This window comes from Ambystoma mexicanum, chromosome 3q, assembly GCF_040938575.1.
Source record: "Ambystoma mexicanum isolate Mex_15411 chromosome 3q, UKY_AmexF1_1, whole genome shotgun sequence".
Classification (NCBI taxonomy): Eukaryota; Metazoa; Chordata; class Amphibia; order Caudata; family Ambystomatidae; genus Ambystoma; species Ambystoma mexicanum.
This window is the reverse complement of record NC_090926.1, coordinates 927572806-927595536: the sequence shown is the minus strand read 5'-3', so window position 1 is coordinate 927595536 and position 22731 is coordinate 927572806. Positions and strand designations below refer to the sequence as shown.

Genomic DNA, 22731 nt, shown 5'->3' with positions numbered 1-22731 from the left:
CTCCAACTCCATTACCACATCAGGTGCACCAGGGGGAAGCCTAACAACCAGGTGAGTAAGTCATTTCCTGTGATGTTCTGGAGCCCATGATTATATTCAAACAGAGACAACCAATCCAACACATCCAACTTAGGCTCACACATACCAACCAATTCTTTAGGCATCCGGGGTCTTTTAGGACTGGAACTTCTAGAGGAGCCAGAGAGAGAAGCATTTTCAACAGACAATTTCTTCATTTCTAGCTCATGCTTGAGCTCCATTTCCCTTAGCCTTAGTTCTTGATTCAGTTCCTGGTGTCTTTTTTCAGCCTGAGTATTAAGTTTTTTAAACTCTAATTCAAGTTTCATCTTCTCTAATTCAAGATATTGAGGACTAAGTGTGGGACTTGGTAAAGGTCCAGTAGGTACAGCAGGTAGAGCAGACAGAGGCCTGGGGGGGGATAGTCACAGCAGCCTCACCCTCCTCTTCTGATTATTCCTCAAGATCATCAACATTTGGTTCAGATTCAATCTCAATACTGTTATCTACAGTTGCTGGAGTGATAGGTTCCTCTGAACCATCATCCAGGCTTTGGCTAGCTAACAACCTTTCTATTAGTTCCATTTTTTTGCCTTTAGTCAGGAGATTCTTATGCTTACAGAGAACTCTTAAACAATCAGCAGTTTTTGTAGCAAGGGACTGTTGACTATAACTTTCCATAGTTAACATGTTAGAAAGATTACTTTTTCAGTGCTAAGCTTTGTGGTTCGTTGTACTAAGGTATCCTAAAGCACTCTAAAATGTATACTCAATACAAATCCCACCGCTGTACACCAGTGTTAGACAGAAACCTGTGCAGTTCCCTTTGGGAACAGTGCAAAAGATTTAGGACTACAGGTGTTAGCAGTAAACCCACTTGGCAGCAGTCTGTACCACCCAGATTTACCTGGTAGCTGTGGCTGAGCAGTCAGACTTCCCTCAAGAAGAGTTAGGCAGTATGCAAAGTATACACAATAGGCACTCAGACACAATAATACAAGCAAACACTGACCAGAGCTTTGGTATCAAAGTATATAATTATTTATTTAAAAACACACTGTTTGAAACACTCCAGCACTCTTATTGTAAAACACTCTAAACACAGTTACTATTATAATATATACAACCCTTATTCCTTATCAGATAAGTCTTAGTTAACACCACTTATTTCCATACAGAGGTGAGCGCTTAACTATAGATGGCACCCCAATAAGTTTATGAAGAAGGGAGGGAAAAAGACAGAATATGGAAAGCTACACCACTCTAAGATTTAGGAACACTTTTAGCAAGGCAGAAGAGCAAAAGTCACTCGTAAGCCAAAGTCCATAGGCTGGGTCCACTCTTAGAGAGAGCAGAGGACAAATGCGCCCAGATCACACAGTTACACTAGGCTTAAAAAGTCTTGCAGAGAGTTCGAAAAGAGTTTAGAGAGGCTCAGAAAAGTTTAGCCAGAGTATCCCAGGCTAACCCAGGTTCGAAAGCCGGGGCTAAATCTACCCCGTACAGTCGGTGGCAAGGGAAGCCAGGCGGGACACGGTACCTTAAGTCGGAAGGATCCTCCAGTGGTGGTAGTTGTTCCTGGCAGCGGGTGCAAGTCTCGTTGTCGTCCAGGGGAAGAGAAGGTCTCGACTTGCAGGAAAGATGAAGGTTGTTGCACTGCCAGGGAAGATAGTAGCCTCGAACAATGGGAAAATCCCATAGAGAAATATTCGCGGTTGAATATAAAAAGTAGTATCCACTGCCACTAGCCAAAACTCGATCAGGGGGGACGGAGACGTGCCCCCTCGACTAACAGACCCCTGGGCTATCGAATTGCCCCAGCCAGTACGTCCACAATATGATGGTTTGTACTGGTTCTGTTCAGAATTCAAGACTAGTAAAGTCAATGGTGACAGTAGGCAGTCCCAGGGTATGGAGTCTATACTGGGGGGTCACTATGACACCCCTGTGTTACTGCACAGAGGGTGCTGTGTAACACACATCACAAAAACACATGAAGCCCTATGGAGTAAAAGACCCCATAGCCCATTAAACACATCTAGAGTCAAAGAAACACACTCAAATCATGCCCCAGAGTGAGGGTAAAAGAGTCTCACTCTTGACAGGAGAAAAAAATAAACCCCAAAAATCCAGCAAAGCTGCTGGGGGACTTACTAGGTTAGGAAATTCAGCCTAAACAGAGAATTCTCCCTAACAGTTTGCCTCCCTCAATCGGGTTCACAACGGCCTTTCACTCAAAACGTAGCAATCAACAATCTTGCTGTCTTTTTCAACAACTATTCATTGCGGGCATCCCTGACCCGGGTTCACACTTGTCGCCACAGTGTTCATGGGTATACGACTGTATGCTCCCAAATTTCAGGCATCCCTCCGTCGGGTTCACATTTGCCAATTTCACAGTTCACTCAATTTTATCCAATGTGTCAAAGACTTTCGAGTGTACGAAGGGTTTTGCTCGACCCTCGTAGGATCACTTTCGCACGCCACACTAGCCTCTCCTAAGGCCTCTTGGTTTTTTTAGTTTCACAAAACAACACAATCCAAAAGGGCTTCAGTCAGAGTCCTTCGAATGAGCGCCCCTGCGACGCCTAACCAGTCTGCTTGTGAGCCTTTTACTAGGGTTTCTTTAAAGTTCAGTTACACAAGCTCTTTGTTCAAAAAGGTTGCTACCTGCAACCTTGGGCCCAGCACAGTTCGGTTTTACTATCTGTATTCTCCGACTCACCGGCTGTGCTCAACTGTCAGAGTTTCTTGTCTCTGGAGTCCAGGACGGCACCACGGCGGCAAGCATTTCTCCCTGCTTTGACTATCAGCACGGGAGGGCGCCCTGTATGCCGTTGACACCTGTCATACCACATGCCAGCTGGACTTCCCAGTCTTATGCTTTCCCTTTCAGAGGCTTCGGTGATCTCATGTGTAAAGGACACGGGCAATTCCCTCTTCGTCGTCCCTCCAGGTCTCTGCGCCTTTCTACTCCACTTAAACTGATGGTCCAGAATAGCTGCTTCCTCGTGTGTTTGACCTTGCTCGAAGTGTTCTTTCGTGCTCTGCCTTTTATCCCTGTGGGGAAGGGAAAGGGCAGTCAGGTGTGCGTAGTTATTGTTAATTGCCTGACTCTGCCTTACCCTTGTGTTGGGACATATCAGGTAAACGGCCCTGGTGTTGGTCCGTTGTCTGTCACTGTGTAGGAAAGTGCTTGTGGTGGATTTGGAAACAGGGGGCGGGGGCAGGTGTTCTAAGAAAGGAGGTACCGCGTCTCACCCGTCAGTGTCCCACTCCCCGAGAACCCCTCATCCAGGTGATCCTCCCACACTGGTCCACCCCCCAGGAATTGGATCCAATAGCGATAGCCGTGTCTTGGCCACCTGGATGACTGATCCCCTGGGACTAGTCAGGGAGACACCTTCAGATTTCTCACAGTTTCCATTCCTTCTCTCTCTCCACTCTGGGGTTCTTTCAGTCTCCCCCCCGCCCTCGGGGTTCTTTCAGTCTATCCCCACTCTTTGTCTTTCTCAAGTCTGAGCTTTTTTTCTCGCTCTATTGTTTCACCCGACGCCCTCTCCACTGCATCCTGACTGCCTCGAGTGGTGCTCCACGGGAGGGTCATTGAGTTTGCCAGTTGCCCTGCTGTGATGGAGCTGCTTACTACCAGGCTCTGCATCGGTCTCCACAGGCTCAACTGTCTCGTCCTGGCCCCTAAGTCTGAGTAGAGTCATATAAGTAGCTTTTCAGCTGGCTGGGCTCCCCGTCTGCCTTCTGATCCTTGTCTTTCTCGCTCTTGGTAGCCCGGTCGGTGCAGAGTGGCATATGTGACTTTCCACCTGGGCTCTCATTGGCAATTGCATCTTTGTCTCTCTTGTTCTTGCAGCTCATTCACTGTTTATGCCGCTTTTTCAACTGGGCTCCATTTCAGCATTTGTATTTTTGTCTCTCTCGGTCCGTGCTGAGTCGTTACTATTTCTCGTATCCTCTCGGGGCATGCCCTGCTGCTCTCTGCTGGCGCTTAGCTCGAGCCTGTCTGCCTACATTGGCCTGCAATCATTCTCTGGCCAAGCCTCCTTTGGCTTCTTTAGCATAGTTAAACTCAGCAATATCTGCTGAGAATCATCCGGGATTGGTTGTCCCAGAGGCGCTGGTACACCTAGGATCAGAAGCAAAGTCAGCTATAAGTAAAGGGAGGTTATCAAAAACTGAGCCCCTGAACTACAAAGGTGTTAGTGACTGGGGGGAGGACTGGTGACTTATTCACACTTTCGGGGTCTCTGTCCTCCAGAGGGATCCAACTTCCCCTTCCCCCTAACGGGTATTAAGCATAGTAGACTCACCACCCTAGTCCCAAAGGGGTGGCACCGCCATGGGGAGAGGTGTATTTGTCACAGCACCCACTGCATGTATAGTCCAAAAGAGTTCTGCCCAGTTCCCACGCACATGTTCCTCACACCTGAACACAGACAGACCTTAGACACAGAGGTATAGCCTGGCTGGGGCTTCATGGAGTCGTAAACCTTTGGAGCTTCGCAGCCCTGCTATGAAGCAAACAAATTGATGGTGATTCTCAACAAGCGAGAATTAGCGGGTTGGTCGCTACAGAGCTGTGAGGGTGTGAGGCAACGTATTGTGCTTTCTTTAGCGTCGATTCTCCATATTCTTCGCTCCCCTACCTCTAACTCCTTCCGGGTCAATAGTTATTCAAAGAAACGAGCTGGGGGTAGATCTCTATCTTCGGCTGGGGCCTCCCTCTGGAACAACCTCCCTGCCACTCTAAAACTTGAGGAGAACCATCTCTGGTTCCGGAAGCACCTCAAGACCTTTCTCTTTGCTTCTGCATTCTCTCCCCCTCTCCCCTGCTGATCTGCTCTCTCTTCGCACTGTGCACCTGGCCACCCTCTGTCCCCTAGGCCCAGGTACCTGCTCACCCTTCCACCCTCCTGTACTGCCTCCTGGCCACCCCTTGCAATGGGGACTGTATCTGTACCCATACATGCCCCTCCCCCCCATTTTCTTCTTTTTCTGCACTTATCAGACTTACTCAGTCTGCTGCCTTAAACACATCACTTGCCACTTGCTTGGCTGCACTACCACTGTTTATTGCCTCCATTTTCTTTTTCTTTTATTTATCTGCTCTCCTCTGCTCTGCACTTTCCACTCTCCCCCTTCCATGTACTTTTCCCCCTTTTCCCTTTCCCATGCACTTGCGTGTTCTCAATGTCACTGGGCCTAGTAAGATCGTTTTTGTGTTTTGTTGTTCTCCCCTGTTCCCCTCCATTGCCTAGTCGCGCTCTGAAACACCTGTGTACGAGCGCGATACAAATAAAATATCATATGATATTATATACACCGGCTGCCGGAGAGATCTTCAGTCATCCTCCTCACAGGCGGAGGGATGCACGGCCCTGGACATCGGAACGCTCTGATGCTACAGGCCTGCTATGTCATCTGTAAGAATGGGGAGACAGCGGTGCGAACACCGGGTCGGTTCTTGACGCTGCTGTTGTGGTGTGTGATGGGGTGGCTGTGAGGCAGTGTCTACTGGTGGAGGGCGGGCAACCTGTCTGTTTGCAGAAGGCTGGTGGAGTGAAACAAACAAACAAACTGTCTGGCAGCACATATTGGAGGGGTTGGTAGTGAGTGCCAGGTGCGTGTTCCCTGAGTGGGCAAGTTTGTCAGCCCTTGGGCCCTGAGGATCACCTGCACTGTCATTGACACTTAGACACTGGGGGAGTTTCACAGCAGGGGATAGCAGTTCCAGCCCTTACCCCTCATTCTTGGTGTAGGCTGCCCATGGGAGCTCATTGCGGGATTCAAGGGGACATCAGTGTCGCGTCAGCTTCCTTTCACCATGAAATCACATAAAGTAAAGAACAAATCCACCTCCTCCATTAAAGACATTCTCCAGATGTCTAGGCCCTCACCGGCTGCAACATCTTAGACTGAGCGAGAGCTGGAGTCAGACAATGATGCTCAGCCAGCTACCAAAGGGGACATAACCCGACTGCTGCATCCAAAAAGATTTATGGCGGTTAAACTCCTGGAACTCAAGTCTCCTTTCATGAGCTGGCCCTGAATGTGATCATCGCCTAGGGGACTTGGCAAATTCCTATTGCGATCAGGAGAATAATGACTTCTCCCTCGAACAGAAAGTGAGTGCGTTGGAGCAGCAACGGGCATCCATGCAAGAAAGGATGGAAGACGGCAAAAATTGCTTGCGCAGGAATAACAGGATCACAGGGGTCTCACAAGAGGTTACCAACGGGGAGCTTGAGGACTATGTACAAGACCTCACCTTGGACCCCACGCATAGGGTATTTCAAACTTCCTGCAGCATCAGAATCTCCTCCCAGATGTGCTAACTATTGTGCATTAAGAACAAGGAGCTTATTATTCAGAAAACAAGATCTCAGAGGGGCGTCACATTTAGAGGCAGCACTATTACTTATTCCAGGACCTGGCTCAGAGGCCTATTCAGAGACGCCGGCAAATGAAACCGCTTTACGAAATAGCTGCTCCACAAGGAGTTTTCATACAGATGGGGATACCCTTTTCGAATCATGTTTACGTTGGATAGGATCCAGCACCATTTCACAACCCTGCAAGCCGCAGTTGAGGTTCTCAAGATCCCGAGCGAGGAGATCCAGGCACGAGGAATAGACGAGGCCTGGAACCAGCGATCTGACTGGGCTTGAGTAAGCTCCCGGAATGCAAGAGGCAGAGATCACAGGAGATCTTCATGGATATGAAGGAGAGATGTGTGGACTAAGTAACAGGGTAGTGATCGCATTGGGTCCGTCTAGCAGCATTAACAGCCAGGTCAAGGCCTCATGCTTCTCAGGGGATGGTTCTCAACAGGGGTATACCGGGGCATTTTGGGAGTTGTCCTGTTTTTGAGTGATCAAACAGTGAAGTTGTGCTCAAATTGGATTCATAGATTAATAAGTAGGTGTTTTTGCAGTATGTGCTCTCCCTAAGGTACATAACCTAATCATCTGTCCCTATAACAGGGTTGTTTTCTATTTAAATCTTCCAAGGTGTATAAGTTTTACAGCTTCACATTTTTGTTCACAGATGAGTTGTAGTAGGGAACTGTGCAGTGATTGGGGCTAGAATCAAGGTTATTGTTGATGGTGCTCTTTTAATGTTGAGGAGGAACAGAATTTCTAGATGCTGGATACTTTGAGTTTGAGTGTTTGTATGTGGTCGTCATGAGTGCTTATGATTCTTCTTTAAGAGAGGCCACTGAGATGGGTTTACCCATATGGTTGATGAATGGGGGCATCTTAAAATAGTATCCCTTAATGTGCAGGGCCTCAATTCCCATAGGACCCAGAAGAGTATACTTGCCAAATTGGTGGAATTACAAGCTGACATTGTTTTGCTTTAGGAGACTCATCTCTTAAAGATAGACTGGCATCACGTACGTAACACATGGTTCCCTCATCAATGTTTTGCATCATCTACTGTTAAAAAGGTGGGTGTGGCAGTTTTGCTTCACAGGTTGTTACAATTGAGGAAATTTGTAGAAGTCTGGGATGCACAAGGCACGTTTTTAGGTCTGCATATACGCTTGTGGGGATCAGGAGGGAGACTTATTCCTGTCTTCAGTTTGTGGCCCTAATCGACAACAGGAGGAGTTTTACGCTAGGCTTTTTCCTCAGATTACGCACTTTCAAAGGGGAGAGTTGATTATTGCAAGTGATTTTAACACGATGTTAAGTGGGGACCTAGATAGGTCAGGGTCGGTCTCTACCTCTGTCTCAAAGGGATCTGATTCCCTGCGGGATGCCATAGAGGATCTCCTTTTGGTAGGTGTATGGTGCCACTTTCATCCTCGGACGAGGGATTATACATACTTTTCCCAAATTCATCGTAGTTTCTCTAGGATCGATTTTTTTAAAATGTGTTTTAATTTTATTTTTTAAAGCCTCCAGTTCCCTTCTATCTATTTTAGCATCCATGATAGAATTGCCTGTGTTCTCTGACAACACGCTGTTCACACTGCAGGTTGACACTTAGACGGCCCAGGCCAGGAAATCTGCACGCTGTGTAAAATAAATCATTTACAGTTTCAGGCAGCTAAGGCTGAGCTAAAGGTGCTTTAGGCTACCGAAATATCTTGTAAACTATCGAAGACCAAACCATTTTATTTTAGTACCTCCAATATGGCTTTGCGGTTGCTGGGTTATAAGCTTCGGACTCAACAGGGTAGGAATGTGATAGAGAAACTTTAAGATGAGATTGGCCAATTGAAGGAAGAGGAACTTGAGAAAATGGAGATTCTTACTCGATAATATTCAGTTGTTAGAGGGTGAACAATTGGATGCAGGGGTTCAGCAGGATTTTGTGTGAGAGGTAATCTTCAGAGTATTTCTAAGCTAAATCGGACTAAGTTAGAGTCCACAAAATCAGCATAAGAGGTTTCTCAGGTGATACTGTCACCTAATAATAAAGCACCAGCCCTTTTCTTTAAGCGGTTTGTAAGGGTGTTGCCTCTCTGCACTTAATCTTACTGTTCAATAGCTTGGAGGAGTCGGATCTATTACCCACACAATGAATGAATCTATGCAAAATGTGTTGGTGACATCAGGGTAGGACGCAACTAGGAGAGAATCATATAGACCAATTGCTGTTCTTAATTATGATGCATAGATATATACTCAAAGAATGAGGCTATCGTCAGTCAAAGGGATCAGATGGGATTTATCCCTGGTAGACAACCCCAAGACAATATACGCGGTTTGGATTTGAACCTATTTTTCTAAAAATGGTTGTGGCCAACATTGTTCACACCGCTACAAAGATTATATTGAATGGAAAGTTTTTCAAACCTGCTTCCTTGGCCTAGGGGAACTCGTCAAGGGTGCCCACTGCCACCTTTGTTTGCTTTATCCATGCAACCATTGGCACAGAAGGTCTGGTCATTGGACCTTATTAAAGTAGCTGGCATAACTGATTATCAACATAAAGTGACATTGTTTGCGGACAATCCCCATTTTTTATGGGGATCTCAACCACTACATTACCCAATATCTCTGTTATAATCATTTCGAAGGGTGTCTGGATTTAACATAAACTATACCAAATCACAGATACTACATATATTGGAGCAACCTGAAGTGGTGGCTAAGCTGCAGGAGGCTTTTGAGTTTCGGTGGTCTTCGGACCGATTGAAATATCTTATGTCCAGATACGATCAGTTATATCTTGGTAATATTCCCGGGCTACTGATGGAGGATTTAGAGAGCTATCTTTATGCGGCTCAACTAGCGTCACTTTTGGACAGCAAAGGGTCATCTCAATCGGGTAAACATTTGATAGATATTGAACAGGTGGGGACCGGGGTTCCACTACACGACTAGTGCTGAAAGAGTGTATCAAAAGAATGTCAATACAAATGGCTCACCACTCCTTTCTCCAAGTTCAGTTCACTGGGGTTCTTACAAAGTTCCTTCAAGGTGGCTGGTATGCATAGTTCAAAGATTTCCCATATGTCTGTTAGGCTTCCCTCTCCTATTTCAATGTCAGTTCAATATGCATCACAGTTCTTTTCAAAATGGATTCCTTTGGGATTCCCTCACACGGCTTTGCAATTCTCAAACAGATTTTCACAAAGTTGCTTTTTAGTTACTTTCACAGACTGCCCTTGCCTGTCTTCAAACATTTAAACATAACTGAGAAACCTTCCAGCAAAACAGCTCAGGACCTTGCCCACCTGCCCCTTGGACACTCCCAGCCTGCCCCGGGGAGGAAACGAGCAGCTTGCTGGTGCATGGAGGCCAGGGCTTAGCCGGCCCCTCGGCTTCCTTCTCTGAACTCCCCCGGCTTCTTGGAGACATATCTCCCTTGCCAAGCTTTCTCCTGCCTCAAATCGCAGCCTGTTAGCATCTCAGAGTCTCGTTCTCCTTGTCCTGGTCGTCAGCAGCTCTCTCTCAGCTTCTCCTCCATCTCGCCATCCAGCTTGCTTTCCTTCCTGGCCCCTGCCTTGCTCTCCGTGTCTTTCTGTGCTCCACCTTTTATAGTTTGGAAAACGGTACATGAGTTTCAGGTGTGTGTGATTGTGACCGAGTGCCTGAACTTATTAGTGGTACAAGGCCAGTACAAGTTACTAGTGGTAATCTTCCTAGTCTGTCTTACTCGTCTCAGTAGTTGGGCTGATACGGAAAGGAGGGGAATTAAGCAAGTTGTAGTATTCCATAAAGGTAGAGGGAATATGGGGTGTCAGGAAATGGGTGATACCATGTCTCAACTTCTGGTGTCTCCTCCCCGAGGACCCCCTACCCAGGTGATTCTCCCTCGCTAGTCCGCCCCCAGGGTCGGGATCCAATAGCGATGACCTTTCCCTAGCCACGTAAATAAGGGCTCCCTGGGGACTGAGTCATGAAACACCTTCAGGTTTTTCAAATCTGTCTCCGCTCTGGAATAATCCTGAGTCCCTTCCAGGGCTAAATCCTAGGTGATTTGTTTGGTGGATAAGGTTTCAGAGAGTGGGGCAATTATTTGAGGGGGGTGGGGGATGGTGCATTATCTTTTGAAGGTTGCAGGAATGCCTTTCTTGTAGGAGAGGGGGATAACTATAGCTTTATACAGCTTAAGCATTGGATTAATCGGGACAGGTTTGTCAGGCAGACCAGTAGGGAGATGACATCTTTTAAAGATTTCTTTCTGGGATACCCACCAGCTACGAAGATCTCTTTGGTGTATAAGGTTCTCAATGAAAGCAGTTTTAAATCTACACATACATATATGAAAAAATGGGATGTAGATTTGGGTTTCCCGGTTAACTAATTATCCTGGTATAATAGCAGGACCAGAGGTGCAAAATCATCAAACTGTGTTCAATTGAAAGAAAATAGTTATAAAATATTGTATTGCTGGTATCTCAGTCCAGAGCGATTGCGTAAGATTCATCCGGGGAACTCCTCCATGTGTTGATGATGTGCCCAGGCCCCAGGCACACTTTTTCATATTTGGTGGAAATGTGATCGTTTCCAGCCGTATTGGAAGGGGGTGCTTGCCCAAAATAAATTGATCTCGGGGCACACCTCTCCCTTGATCGTCTAGTGATTTTATTGGGGATGACGATCAAAGGGCCACTACAAATTGACAGCAAAAGGGTTGAAGGTGCCTTACACACTTTTTGGTGTCAGCTCGGATTACGGTTGCCCGAAACTGGAAAACGACGACCACGCCAGGCCATAAGGTAATGGTGGTCGCGGTTGTGGATGGTGGCGGCAATGGAACTTTGCTACTTTGCTTTGCTACTCCTACTGGACCTGTCGGCAGCGTTCGACTTGGTGGACCATGTAGTGCTTTGCAACCACCTCCAATCTGCAGCCAACTTCACAAATGATGCAACAGCCTGGGTCCAATCTTTCTTAGCCAACAGGACCATGAGAGTCTTTTCTACCTCAGCCTCTGCCGACCCTATCAAAATAACCTGCGGGGTCCCACCAGGTTCCTGCATATCCCCCACTATGTATAATATCTTTACCAAGCCTCTGTTTGACAAGTTGGATAGACTGGGTGTCACCTACACTAACTATGCAGATGACACACAGATCCTCATACCCCTTTCGGGCAACTTTGAGGCGGACTCAGCCTTGGTGAACAAAATATACACCCTCATTCAGGCATGGATGGCATCCCATGGCCTCTGCCTGAACGACGAAAAAATAGAACTACTAATCTTAGTCTCTGAAGCTAATATCCAAAAACTCAGTCCAAACTACATATCCTTTAACATTGATAACAATCCCATCAAGGTGATGTCTGTAGTTAAAACCCTAGGATTCTACTTGGACTCCTCTCTCACTCTCAAAAAAGTAAGTTAACTCCCTCGCCTCATCTACAACGTACACTTGCAAACTCATCAGAGTCTTCAGACCATACCTCTCGAGAGCGAGTTGCACCACATTAGCCAATGCTCTTATTATGTCAAGATTAGACTACTGTAATGCCCTGTACTCAGGAGCCAATAAATATATTACAGACAAAATTCAAAGACTGCAGAATAACGCCCTGAGGGCAGCATTGAACATCCCTTACAGAGAGCATATTACCGAACTCAGGAAAGAGGTAAACTGGTTGAAAATAACGGACAGAATTCTGCTCAAAACAGCTTCCCTCACCTCTAAATGCCTTAACAACCTAGCATCTCCATACCTAATGGATAAAATTGCCAGGAGAACAGCCACCCGCCCTACGAGATCTGCCAACTCATTTATGTTGGAGATCCCTGGGTTCAAACGTGTGACAGCAGGAGGAACTAGCTTTCCTGTCAAAGCTGCACAATGCTGGAACAAACTACCAGTTGACCTCAGACTAGAACCACCTTACCCCAAATTTAGACATAAGTTACTAAACTGGCTACACACCAATGACACCTAACTGACGAACCACATTCCTATTTACATACACGACATTGCCTCCACCTACTACACTACAGTCTGGTTAACAGTAGGTCGCTGCGCTCTGTCATATCTGCATGCAATATGGATATTCTATAATGTAGACATGTAAGGGTTACAATCATTTATGTACATGTAGGAGTGCATATACTGATATTTATAACAATCCCTCCTGACTTACCAAGACCATTGCTTTGTATTTAATGTACACTGTACCTGTATCTTGCTCCTATTCCAATTACTGCTCTATGTATTGCTACCTTTCCACTGTAACTAAGTTTTAAGAATCCTTGTTTCTGTTGCACCCGTCAACCCAAGGGTTTGGTGCACATTACCAAACAAATAAATAAATAAACAAATAAACAAACAATGAGTAAAATAGAGGCCCTGCTTAAAGATGAGATGCCATGTTATTTAGAAGAATGGGGGCCTTTTATACGTTTTTTTTTTACTTTCATGATTTTGCAGGGATACACTGCAAGCCTCATCATCTACAGCCCATCACTCTTGTTTAACAGCACGATCTACCACAAACTGTTTATGTTGTAATTAATATAAATACGTTTTACTGTAACAACAATGCCTTGGATGTCAGTTTTGAGTTGGTTGGTGAATCAGATTGTCATTCAATTTTATATGATGGAATGTAAAGGAACAAGTTCTTGACGTTTTCAGGTAAAGCGGATGGATGCTTTGTTGTCCAAATGTTGATGTATGCTTATTAAAATGTGAATGGCAAAAAAAGAAAAATTAGACACACCAAGAATGCTTTGCAAGACGATGAAAGGGGAGCAGGATGCACTGTTGCTCTGGGGGTTAACAGTATGCACAGTCTGGTAGCGATTACTGTGTAGCTGTGTCGCAAAAAGGAGAGAGAGGAAAGTAGAGGTGGAGGAGCTAGAAGGGAGATCAGTGTAAGAGGGAGAAGAAAAGAGCAGAGATGAAGGAGGGAAATCAGAGAGTGGCAAATAGAGAAAAGAGATCAGAGGTGAAAGGAGCGTCAATAGCGAAAGGGAGAAAAAGGAGAATGGAAGTGAAGGTCGGAGAGTTGAGTGCAGATGCAGGGAGACTAGAAGGAGAGCAGGGGTGAAGGAGGGAGAATTAAGATATGATGGTTACACAGGAGAGGAGGAAGTTAGAGTGCGGCGTTGAGGGAAACAGGAGAGTAAATATAAAGAGATGAGGTAAAACAGAGAAACAGAAAAAAGGTGGAAAAGCGGAAGGAGGAGGCAGAGGTGATATGGACACACAATGGGGGCAGACAAAGGGAGACCAGGCCAAGACTCAAATATCAGGGTCCTGGTGAAACTTATAAGGTGTTGAAGTATAAAAGGGTCAAGACCGCCTGGAAATGCATGACAACCTGGGTCCAACATTTGCTAAAGAGTCTGACATCCGAACACCGTACAGACAACCCTGGACGTAGCAGGTATACCAGAAGTGCAGAAGACATCCTGACATAAGCAACAAATTCCAAGAATAGCCCTCCACGAAAGCCAAGAAAGAAGCGTGGAGCACTCAATACCCCTGATACTTTGACAGTCTCTTGCTGCTGGGAGGTCCAAGGTTTTCATGTGTGGAGGAGGGTGCAACAGGGTTCAAAGTTCTAAGGTGGCCCAGCCTAGCTGTGTTTGCTACAACACTCATTTAATTTATTGAATTAATATAGCGCTTTCACCAAAGCGCTGATCATAGGTAAATAAACAGTACAATGAAATGCAGAAGTAATGTTACAATGCTACATTAAGATGACGCCAACAGATGTGGTTTTAGAGAGGAGCGAATTGAATACAAGAGGACGAAGAGCGAAAAGAGTGGTGACATTTTCGAAAATGCAGGTGCACAAAGGAGAAAGACTGAAATTGAAAGGCAGCACAAGGACATTTAGGGGAAGCTAAGAGAAAGAGAGATTGGGAGAAAAGAGAATGGGCAAGTGTATAGAACAAAACAAAACCAAAGCAGACTGACAGGGAGTAGCCAAACAATGCAGAAGGAGTAGAATAATAGTTGGGACTCAAACGAAAGCCAAGGAATAGAGTGTAAAGCATTTGAAATAAAGGCTCAAGGGGAAAGATGGAAGAGTGTGTGAATAGCAGAGTTGTAGATTGAACACAAGGGAGCAAGACAATGGAGTGGGTGATTGATAAGAAGGGCTGAGCAGTAGTCTGGTAAGAACCTGAGAAGAGATGAGGAGTTTGGTATAGTGAACTTTCAAGAGAGAGTGCATTTTCAGATATATTGAAGAGCTGAATTTGGCAGATTCGGCAGTAGTAGCTTCTTGAAGTTATGGTTTGATGGACAACATTTAAAAGAGTAAAATAATACTACCTAGAAATTTAAAATTCTTTGAACAGTAGTTGTTGCCTGAGCCATAAGAAAACTCACAAATGTGGGCCTTGCATATTTATGAATATTTATTCTATTGGATGTATGGACAGTTTCCCTGTACCCAAATGTGAATTTGAATCCATGAAGGTGATTGGCGAATGTCAAAACTAAAATATTGAGTCTGGCAGCAGTCTTGGTTTAGTGGCCCACACTCTGGTCCACTGACCTGCTACTGTAAAAAACATTTTGATATGGTGTGTAGCAGCACCTTGAAGTATTCCCTGATTCTAGGAGTATGACAAGACACCAAAGTAGGGTTCTGTTCATGCAGGGCACAGACAGGGGCATTATCAGACACTGCAGTGATAGGCCTTCCCCAGGGCGATGTGCCTATTGAGCATGTCAGCAGGCCATCCTAGGGCACAGTGCATTTTGCTTAATGCAGGTAGGTATAGCAAGTGTGGCTTAAGTATATAATTTGGATAAAATAACTGAAAAAGCTTTAATTTGTTTGTGACAATGCTATATTCCTTGTTGCAATGCCATTTTTCGGAGTACGGGTGGCTGCACCTAAAATGTCAACTTATTGTATATTAGTTGCTAGCAAGTCATTGGTTGATTTGGCAAGTTATTGGCTGATTGGGTCACCTGCACCCTCTTTTCCTTCTACCCTTTGCCCATGCTCTTTGGGCCCTCTACCCCCCACCATCTTGTGAGGCAAAAACCTTGGGGTCATTTTCGATTCTGCTCTCGCCTTCATCCCTCACATCATGGACCTTACTAAGAAGTCCTATTTCCAGCTCCACCTCCTCAGAGGCATTCAGTCTTTCCTCACCATCCACCGGAAGCTCAGTGTCTCCAGAGCTATTGTCCTCTTTCCTCCCTTTCAGCTACTCCACCATAGGGCTGCAAGACTTATCCCTGACCTCAAGCCCAGGGACCGTATTTCTCCAGCTCCACAATCTCTCCACTGGCTCCCGGTGGCTGCAAGGATCAAATTCAAGACCCTCTGCATCATCCACACGGCCTTCTGGGGCCTGGGACCACACTATCATCAGCTTTCCCTCCCTACCTACTCCCCTGCTAGAGCCCTTCGCTCCTCTACCTCCAACTCTTTGACTGTGAAATGCTTCTCCAAGCAGATAGTAGGGGGTAGGTCTCTCTTCGGCTGGCGCCTCCCTTTGGAACAGCCTCCCTGCCCCTCTCAGACTTGAGTCTGACCTCAAGTTCTGGAATCTACTCAGAACTCTGCTGTTCTCTACCCCTTTCCCTTCCCTGCTAATCACCCCACTGCCGCTGTGAGTGGTGGCCTGATCCTCATAGATCTCACAGGATTTCAGGTCCTTCTTCCCAGACGATACAAGGACCCCACTCCCTCCGCATTGCCTTTGTGGGCTCCTGCTTGGCGGCTCTGCATCCCACTGTTGGGAGCCGCCTGCACTAGCACTTAGCCAGAGGTTCTCCTCCTTGGCTCCCCATTAGCACTTCCCTCATGGTCCCTCCACTAGCACTTACCCACTCCTCCTGCCACTGTAAGACCATGACTGTATTTTACATTTTTTTGCCATTGTCATTTTTCTCCTGTTCCCTTCCCATTTAGCCTTGTGGCGCTTTGAAACACTATTCTATTGTAAAAGCGAATAACAAATGCTGAATAAAATAATTACATGTAGTAACCGCTGTTTATGCAGGTGCTGATGGGAGAGTATGCCCAAACAAGGCATACAGGAAACAATCCAGTTAGCTTTGTCGGCTATTGCCCCCAAACAAACCCTCTGTGGCCTGAGATGACACTGCAAGAACATCTTGAGGTATTTGGGACCATCAAAGGAATGACAGCCTATGACCTGAAGGAAGTCATAAAACGGTAATACCTTTTACACTGTGGTCGAGCCTTTGCTGATTTTCAATGCTGAACAAATATAATGTGGATCTGAATAAACGTCTAAACATAAAGTTAAATTACGCTCATGATTTCTCACAAGATCACTTTAATATGAATGTCAAAGTAGTTGATGAATTTTGATACAATTCCCCAAAATGTTTTTATACCCTTATTTGTTGGGCCTTTCACCTGGAAAAGAATTTAAAGCACCAATGTTTATTTTAGGCTTTTCAGATCCCTTGCTCCACGCTTTAGTGAAATAGGTTATTGTGAAATTCTTAGTTAATGTTTGTAACCTGCGACACAAGCCCATACACATTGTTAGTATTGGCTCCCAAATTGTTTACATTGTAGGCTCATGGTCAAGAGAGAGACCGCTAGCATCCACAGGCTGTGCTTGAGTAATTTCTGTATACAGGGGCTGAGCAAACTAATCTGCTGGGCTGGCAGAGATTATTTGGGATATATCAATTACAAATCTGATGGCGGCAGACCTTGGCACAAAGTGATAAGCAAAACAAGTTGAACTGTAATTGGCCTTTGAGTAGTACCACTTTGACTTAATAATACACTCTTGTAATACAATGTAATCCATCTACTAACTTCTGTCTTTATAGTGTAGCTGCCCACCCCTTCCTTAGTACACTAAGAAGTGTGTCAAACATTTGAACATGACTCCAAATAGCTCAATTTGGTGCAGAGTGCCCTCATTATCGAGAAACATGATAAACTCATTTCAAATTAAATGTCAAGTCTGTGACTTATACTTGATTCACATTACAAATGTTTTAATCTTTGAAATAAATATCTTATCCCAGCATGATAGTGTTGCTAAATGTCTTTCAGAATGTATTGAGTCATCTGGTGTAATTTGATACCCACAGATCTATTGTTTCATTGTTAATTTAACAAACTTAAGACCACAGCATACTGTGGGAATCTGCCAATATTCTGCGGCCCAATCCTGATGATGAAATATATTCCAAAACAACATCCTGCCTCGAAAGGAGTATTCATTTTGAAAATGTTAAGATTCTCCAGCATGGGGTCTGGCATGGGTTCACATGCTCATGAATATTCCCCGTAATCCGGCTGGGAATGCTTGGTAAAAGAAAAAACTGTATTTCTCCTCCAAACTAATCACTGTCCTTTGGGTCATACTGTCCACGTCCAGTGACACTCCTCTCCCCAATCTTTACCCATGGTGGCCATCTTCAGATTTTCACTGCACGCTTCAGTGTTGGGAGTCCTCTACTAGCTCTCTGAACTATTTTTCATAATACAAGGTTTATCACCAAATTTTTGTAATGTTTTTGACAGATTTTGATCTCATCGTTCGCCCGGAGGTCGATTACCGTCAGCGGGGACCCACTGTCGGCGAAGATCGTACTACATCATGGATCTTCCATCGAGTTTTGAGAAGGCCCAGACTTGGGCCTACTTCACACCTTTCCACCATGAGCAAAGAGAAGAGATGCCTCTTCCAACCCTGCGCAAAATGTGGATTGAGGCATGTGTACACTGAAGACAAAGAAGGATTGCTACAGCAGGCGGCTGGCAGCGTGTCTCAAATCGGACAAGGCCTCTCACTCTGCCTCCGGGCATGGTCATGCTTCCCCCAGGACTGGCCGGCCCCACAAGCGAACTCCCTCAGAAAAGAGGTTGAGATCCTTTGAGGATGCCCCACCCTCGGGGGGTCCAAAAGAAAGGGAGGCTGCACACTGTTGATCCATCTGGGTTCGACATGGCTTCGTGTCCCAACTCAGGAAGGACAAGGTCGCCGTCAACCTACCAGTGAGGTGCTCTCAAGGAAGTCTCTAAGAGAAAGTCCTTGACTCCTTCAAAACTCAGCTTACTATTGGTGGACAAGGCGACAAAGAAGAAATCCAAAGGTGGCCCTTTGCTGCCCCCTCTGCGACACCATCAGCAGTTCAACCGGCCAGAACAACTTTGTCATCGACGATCACGACCACATCGTCGAGGGCTCCTGCTACACCTCCGTTGATGGCCTCGTCGATGACCACTACTTCTTCATCAAAGGGGGGGTTGGACACAAAGGTTGTGTCCACGGTCACAGCAGTGGCTGCCCCTCAGGTGTCCCTACCGCCACAGCGTGTAGCGGCTGCTGTGGCTGATGCGGCTCCGGCTAAGACCCCTGGAATGGGGACAGCCCAAAGCCCAAGAAGTCTCCAGAGCGAAAGGGTAAAGCTCCTACTGACCCTAAGACAGGTACGGAACCACAAGATGCCCCGGTGACACCAGTGCAGATTTATACGAGCTCCAAGGAGGATGACTATAATCTGCCCGAAGACTATTATTTGGACCACGGAGAGGGTCAGGGACTGGTGTCCGTGGGTGGGTACCCATGAGGTGAGCCTGGTCCCACACCCCGTCGGAGGAGGCGCATCAGTCCGGCACCTGCACCGCCCATTCTTTCATGCCTCAGCCGAGGGGCATGTCTCTGTACATTCTGACTGCACATGCTTGTTTTGGAAATTCAACAGAGACTGCCTCTGACACCGGGCCCTGCCCAGCCTGGAGTCCCCCAAGGCTGCTTCTCGGTTCAAGCGAATGGCAAAGGACCCAGCTGGTCCAAGGTGTCAACCGACACCTCCACCGCTGCCTCCACCTCGGGATTTGACTTCAACTGGGGATCTGGCAGCACACACAGGCACTGATACTTCGACAGACACCGACAAAGCCAATGACTTCATACCAGCTGACAGGGAGCCAGTAGGCATGGATGAACCACACAGGGCCTCTTTACTGGATGAGGTTGTCTCTTTTAACGCTATGATGCCCAGGGCCTCAGAACTTTTTCAACTGGTGCCCGAGGAGACTAAAAAGGAAGGAATCCTTAACCAACGGCGTTAGTACAGACTGAAGATCATCATGTCCGTTCCCTTGCTAGATGATATCTAGGATCAGGGCTTGGCCCTTATGAAGACTCTGAGCACTGCTCCACCCAAACGGGATAGGCTCGGGAAGAAATACAGAGTTCCGGACGCTGCCCCCAAGCGCCTGAGATTCCAGCCTTCACACAACTCTGTGATCTCAGCCGCAGCCAGGAAACGCTTGGCGAACCAGTTGTCCTCGTCCATGGGGCCCACGGACCAGGAGGGTAAGAAGCTGGACGCGATGGGGGGGGGGAGGATTGTTAGGGAGAATTCTCTGTAAAGGCTAATTTCCTAAACCTAGAGAGTCCCCCAGCAGCTTTGCTGGTTTTTTTGGGTTTATTTATTTCTCCTGCTAAGAGTGAGACTCTTTTTCTCCCACTCTTAGGCATGATTTGAGTATGCCCTTTGACTATTTAATGTGTTTTATGGGCTATGGGGTCTTTTACTCCATAGGGCTTCATGTGTTTTTGGTATGTGTGTTACACAGCACCCTCAGTGCAGTAACACAGGGGTGTCATAGTGACCCCCAAACATAGACTCCATACCCTGGGACTGACTACTGTCTCCCAGGGCATGTAAAGTCACCATTGACTTTACTAGTCTTAAATTGTGAACAGAACCAGTACAAACCATCATATTGTGGAAGTACTGGTAGGGGTAATTCGATTGCCCCTGGGTCTGTTTTTCAAGGGGGCACTGTCCAGTCCCCCCTTGTCGAGTTTCTGGCTGGTGGCAGTGGTTACCACGCGAAATATTCCACCGGAATATTTCCTATGGGATTTTCCCATTCATTTTAAACGCACCACTTTTTTGGTGCAATGTTAAAGATACCGCCGGGTTATTTATTTAATATTTATTCCCCGGTTGGGTCTTTTTGCCAGGACTCGGTTTTAAAATGGCGTTTGTGTTCGCCTCTGTAACTCCAACCCAAGTCGAGCCCTTTGTTCCCCTTTTGGCAGGCTTCTGCACAGAAGCCTCCAAAAGTGGTGCCACTCTTGTCTGGGTCCACAGGATGTGTGGGAGGGGGGGGAATAGGCACCCTGGACTGAGTTGCCTCGGCAACTCAAGTCGCACTCTTGTGTGATGTGCCCAGTGGTGAGCTGCCCGGCTCACCACTTAGCATGTTTGATTGACAGCTAGGCTGATGAATGGGGGTTTTGCTGCATAAAAGCAGGGCTTTGGGGACTGGAACTTCAGAAGTCGCCACAGGACCTAAAGAATCTGAAAAGGGAGAAGCTGAGCCGACCTGCAACGATGGCACCACCGGTGGAGCCCTGCTGAACCGCCTCAGCACTTCCCGACGACCGAGAAGATCTTCATCCTGGAGAGTCTTCTTCCTTTGAACTGATGGGGTTAACCAGTTCACCCTCTTTTCGCCTTCCTGGATCGTCTCGTGGTTGAATCGCCCGTGCCAAGTACCCCGGCGGCCGGATAGCCACGCTTCACCACTACCGTGAATAAAAGGGTAGTACCTTTTAACCGGGAAACTCCGCGGCTGGTTTCTTCCCTGGCAGTGCAACGACCTCCAGCTTTCCTCCACTTCGAGATCGTCTCTTCCCCTGGACGAAGCACCGACTTGCACCCGCTGGCAGGAACAACTGCCCCCGCTCGAGCTTTCTCACCATTTCAGGTACTGTGTCCCGCCTGGTCTCCTTTGCAACAGACTGTTCAAGGTGTCCCGTAAATCCTTGACTCTCTATCATGGGGTGACCTGGGACCTGTTAACTAACTTATTCTGAACGGATCCAACTCTTTTTGAACTATCTGCAAAGACTTTTAAAGTATAATTCAACTGTGTGATCTTGGACACATTCCGCCTTGCTCTCTCCAAGAGTGGGCCTGGCCTATGAACTTTCTTGCTCTACAGTAGACTCTGCCTTTCTTGACTTGCTGTGGTTCTTTTAAAAGTGTTGGTATTGTGTGCTTTTCAAATTCTGCCTTTTCCCTCCCTTTTTAACTAACTTATTGGAGTGCCATCTTAGGTTAAGCGCTCACCTCTGTCTGCAAATAAGTGGTGTTTTAGCTAAGACCAATAAGTTCAATAAGTAATCAGGGATGTATATATATTGATAGTGACTGTGTTTGAACTTGCTTGCCATATTAGTGTTAGTGTATTTTTTACAAGTGTGTTTTTAAGTAAATAATTATATACCTTTATACCAAAGCTCTGGTCAGTGTTTGCTTGTGCTACTGTATTTTTGTACCTAATGTGTATACTCTATATACTGCCTAACTCTTCTTGAGAGAAGTCTGACTGCTCAGCCACAGCTACTAGGTAAATCTGCTACCAGTTGGGTTTACTGCCAACACCTGTAGTCCTAAGCCTTTTGCAGTGGTCCCTAATGGAACTGCACAGGTTTCTGCCTAACAAGGATCATCTATACAGCTGCCAGTCCCATTAAGGCTGCTAACGCCCTGGCCATTTTGTCCCACTATGATCGGGAACTATGGTATACACTGGGCCCTATTTTGGACTTCTTACCCGAGGACAAGAATGTTGAACCTCTGGCGCTGTTCCAGGAAGGGCAAGTGGCCTCGGCCCACACCATTACAGTTGCGGTAGACATCGCAGACACCGGATTCCGTCAAATGGGCAATGGAGTGTCTCTTCGTCGACAGTGATGGATGGAAGCCACCAACTTTAGACCGGACATTCAGTCCAAAGTGTTGGACATGCCATTTGATGGAGAGAACCTCTTTGGCAAGACAGTTGACAAGTCTCTGCAAATTATCAAGACAGACACGGAAACGGCACGTTCGCTGGGCACCCTACAGTCATGTTGGTCGTCCTTTCGTTCTTCGAGAGGAAAGTCTGGCAGGTCTTCCAAGGGATATACCACCCCTTATCGACAGCCTTCCTGCTCCATGACTCAAGAGGCCTACAGAGGTCACTCACAGGTATATAGCATTGGAGGACAGCGTTGGTCTGGCAGCAGGGCAGAGCCCCGACCGCGAAACAGGCCTGAGCCGGCCGTGGACTCGGGTCCCCACTTGTGCACCCCTGTGGGAGGCCGGTTGGTGATGTTCATCAGCGTGCTGGCTCGACAAGAACAACACACAGGAGGTCCATACCATGTTAAAGAAGGGGGCGATAGAGCCTGTCCCCCAGCACCTCTGGGGCTCTGGAGTATACTCCAGATACTTTCTGGTCCGAATGAAGTCAGGAGGGTGCAGGCCGAATCTGGACATGGGACGCCTCAAC

At 46.6% G+C, this 22731-nt stretch overlaps 1 protein-coding gene across 1 annotated transcript in view; it reads left to right on the top strand.

Moving 5' to 3' along the window:
- The window catches only part of LOC138583120 (cholesterol transporter ABCA5-like), a 3134767-nt gene that overhangs the window by 2742230 nt on the left and 369806 nt on the right, over positions 1–22731 (top strand). The window contains exon 32 of the mRNA XM_069655080.1: positions 16439–16614. Within this exon, the coding sequence (XP_069511181.1) occupies positions 16439–16614 (176 nt within the window). The remainder of the gene's footprint in view (positions 1–16438; positions 16615–22731) is intronic.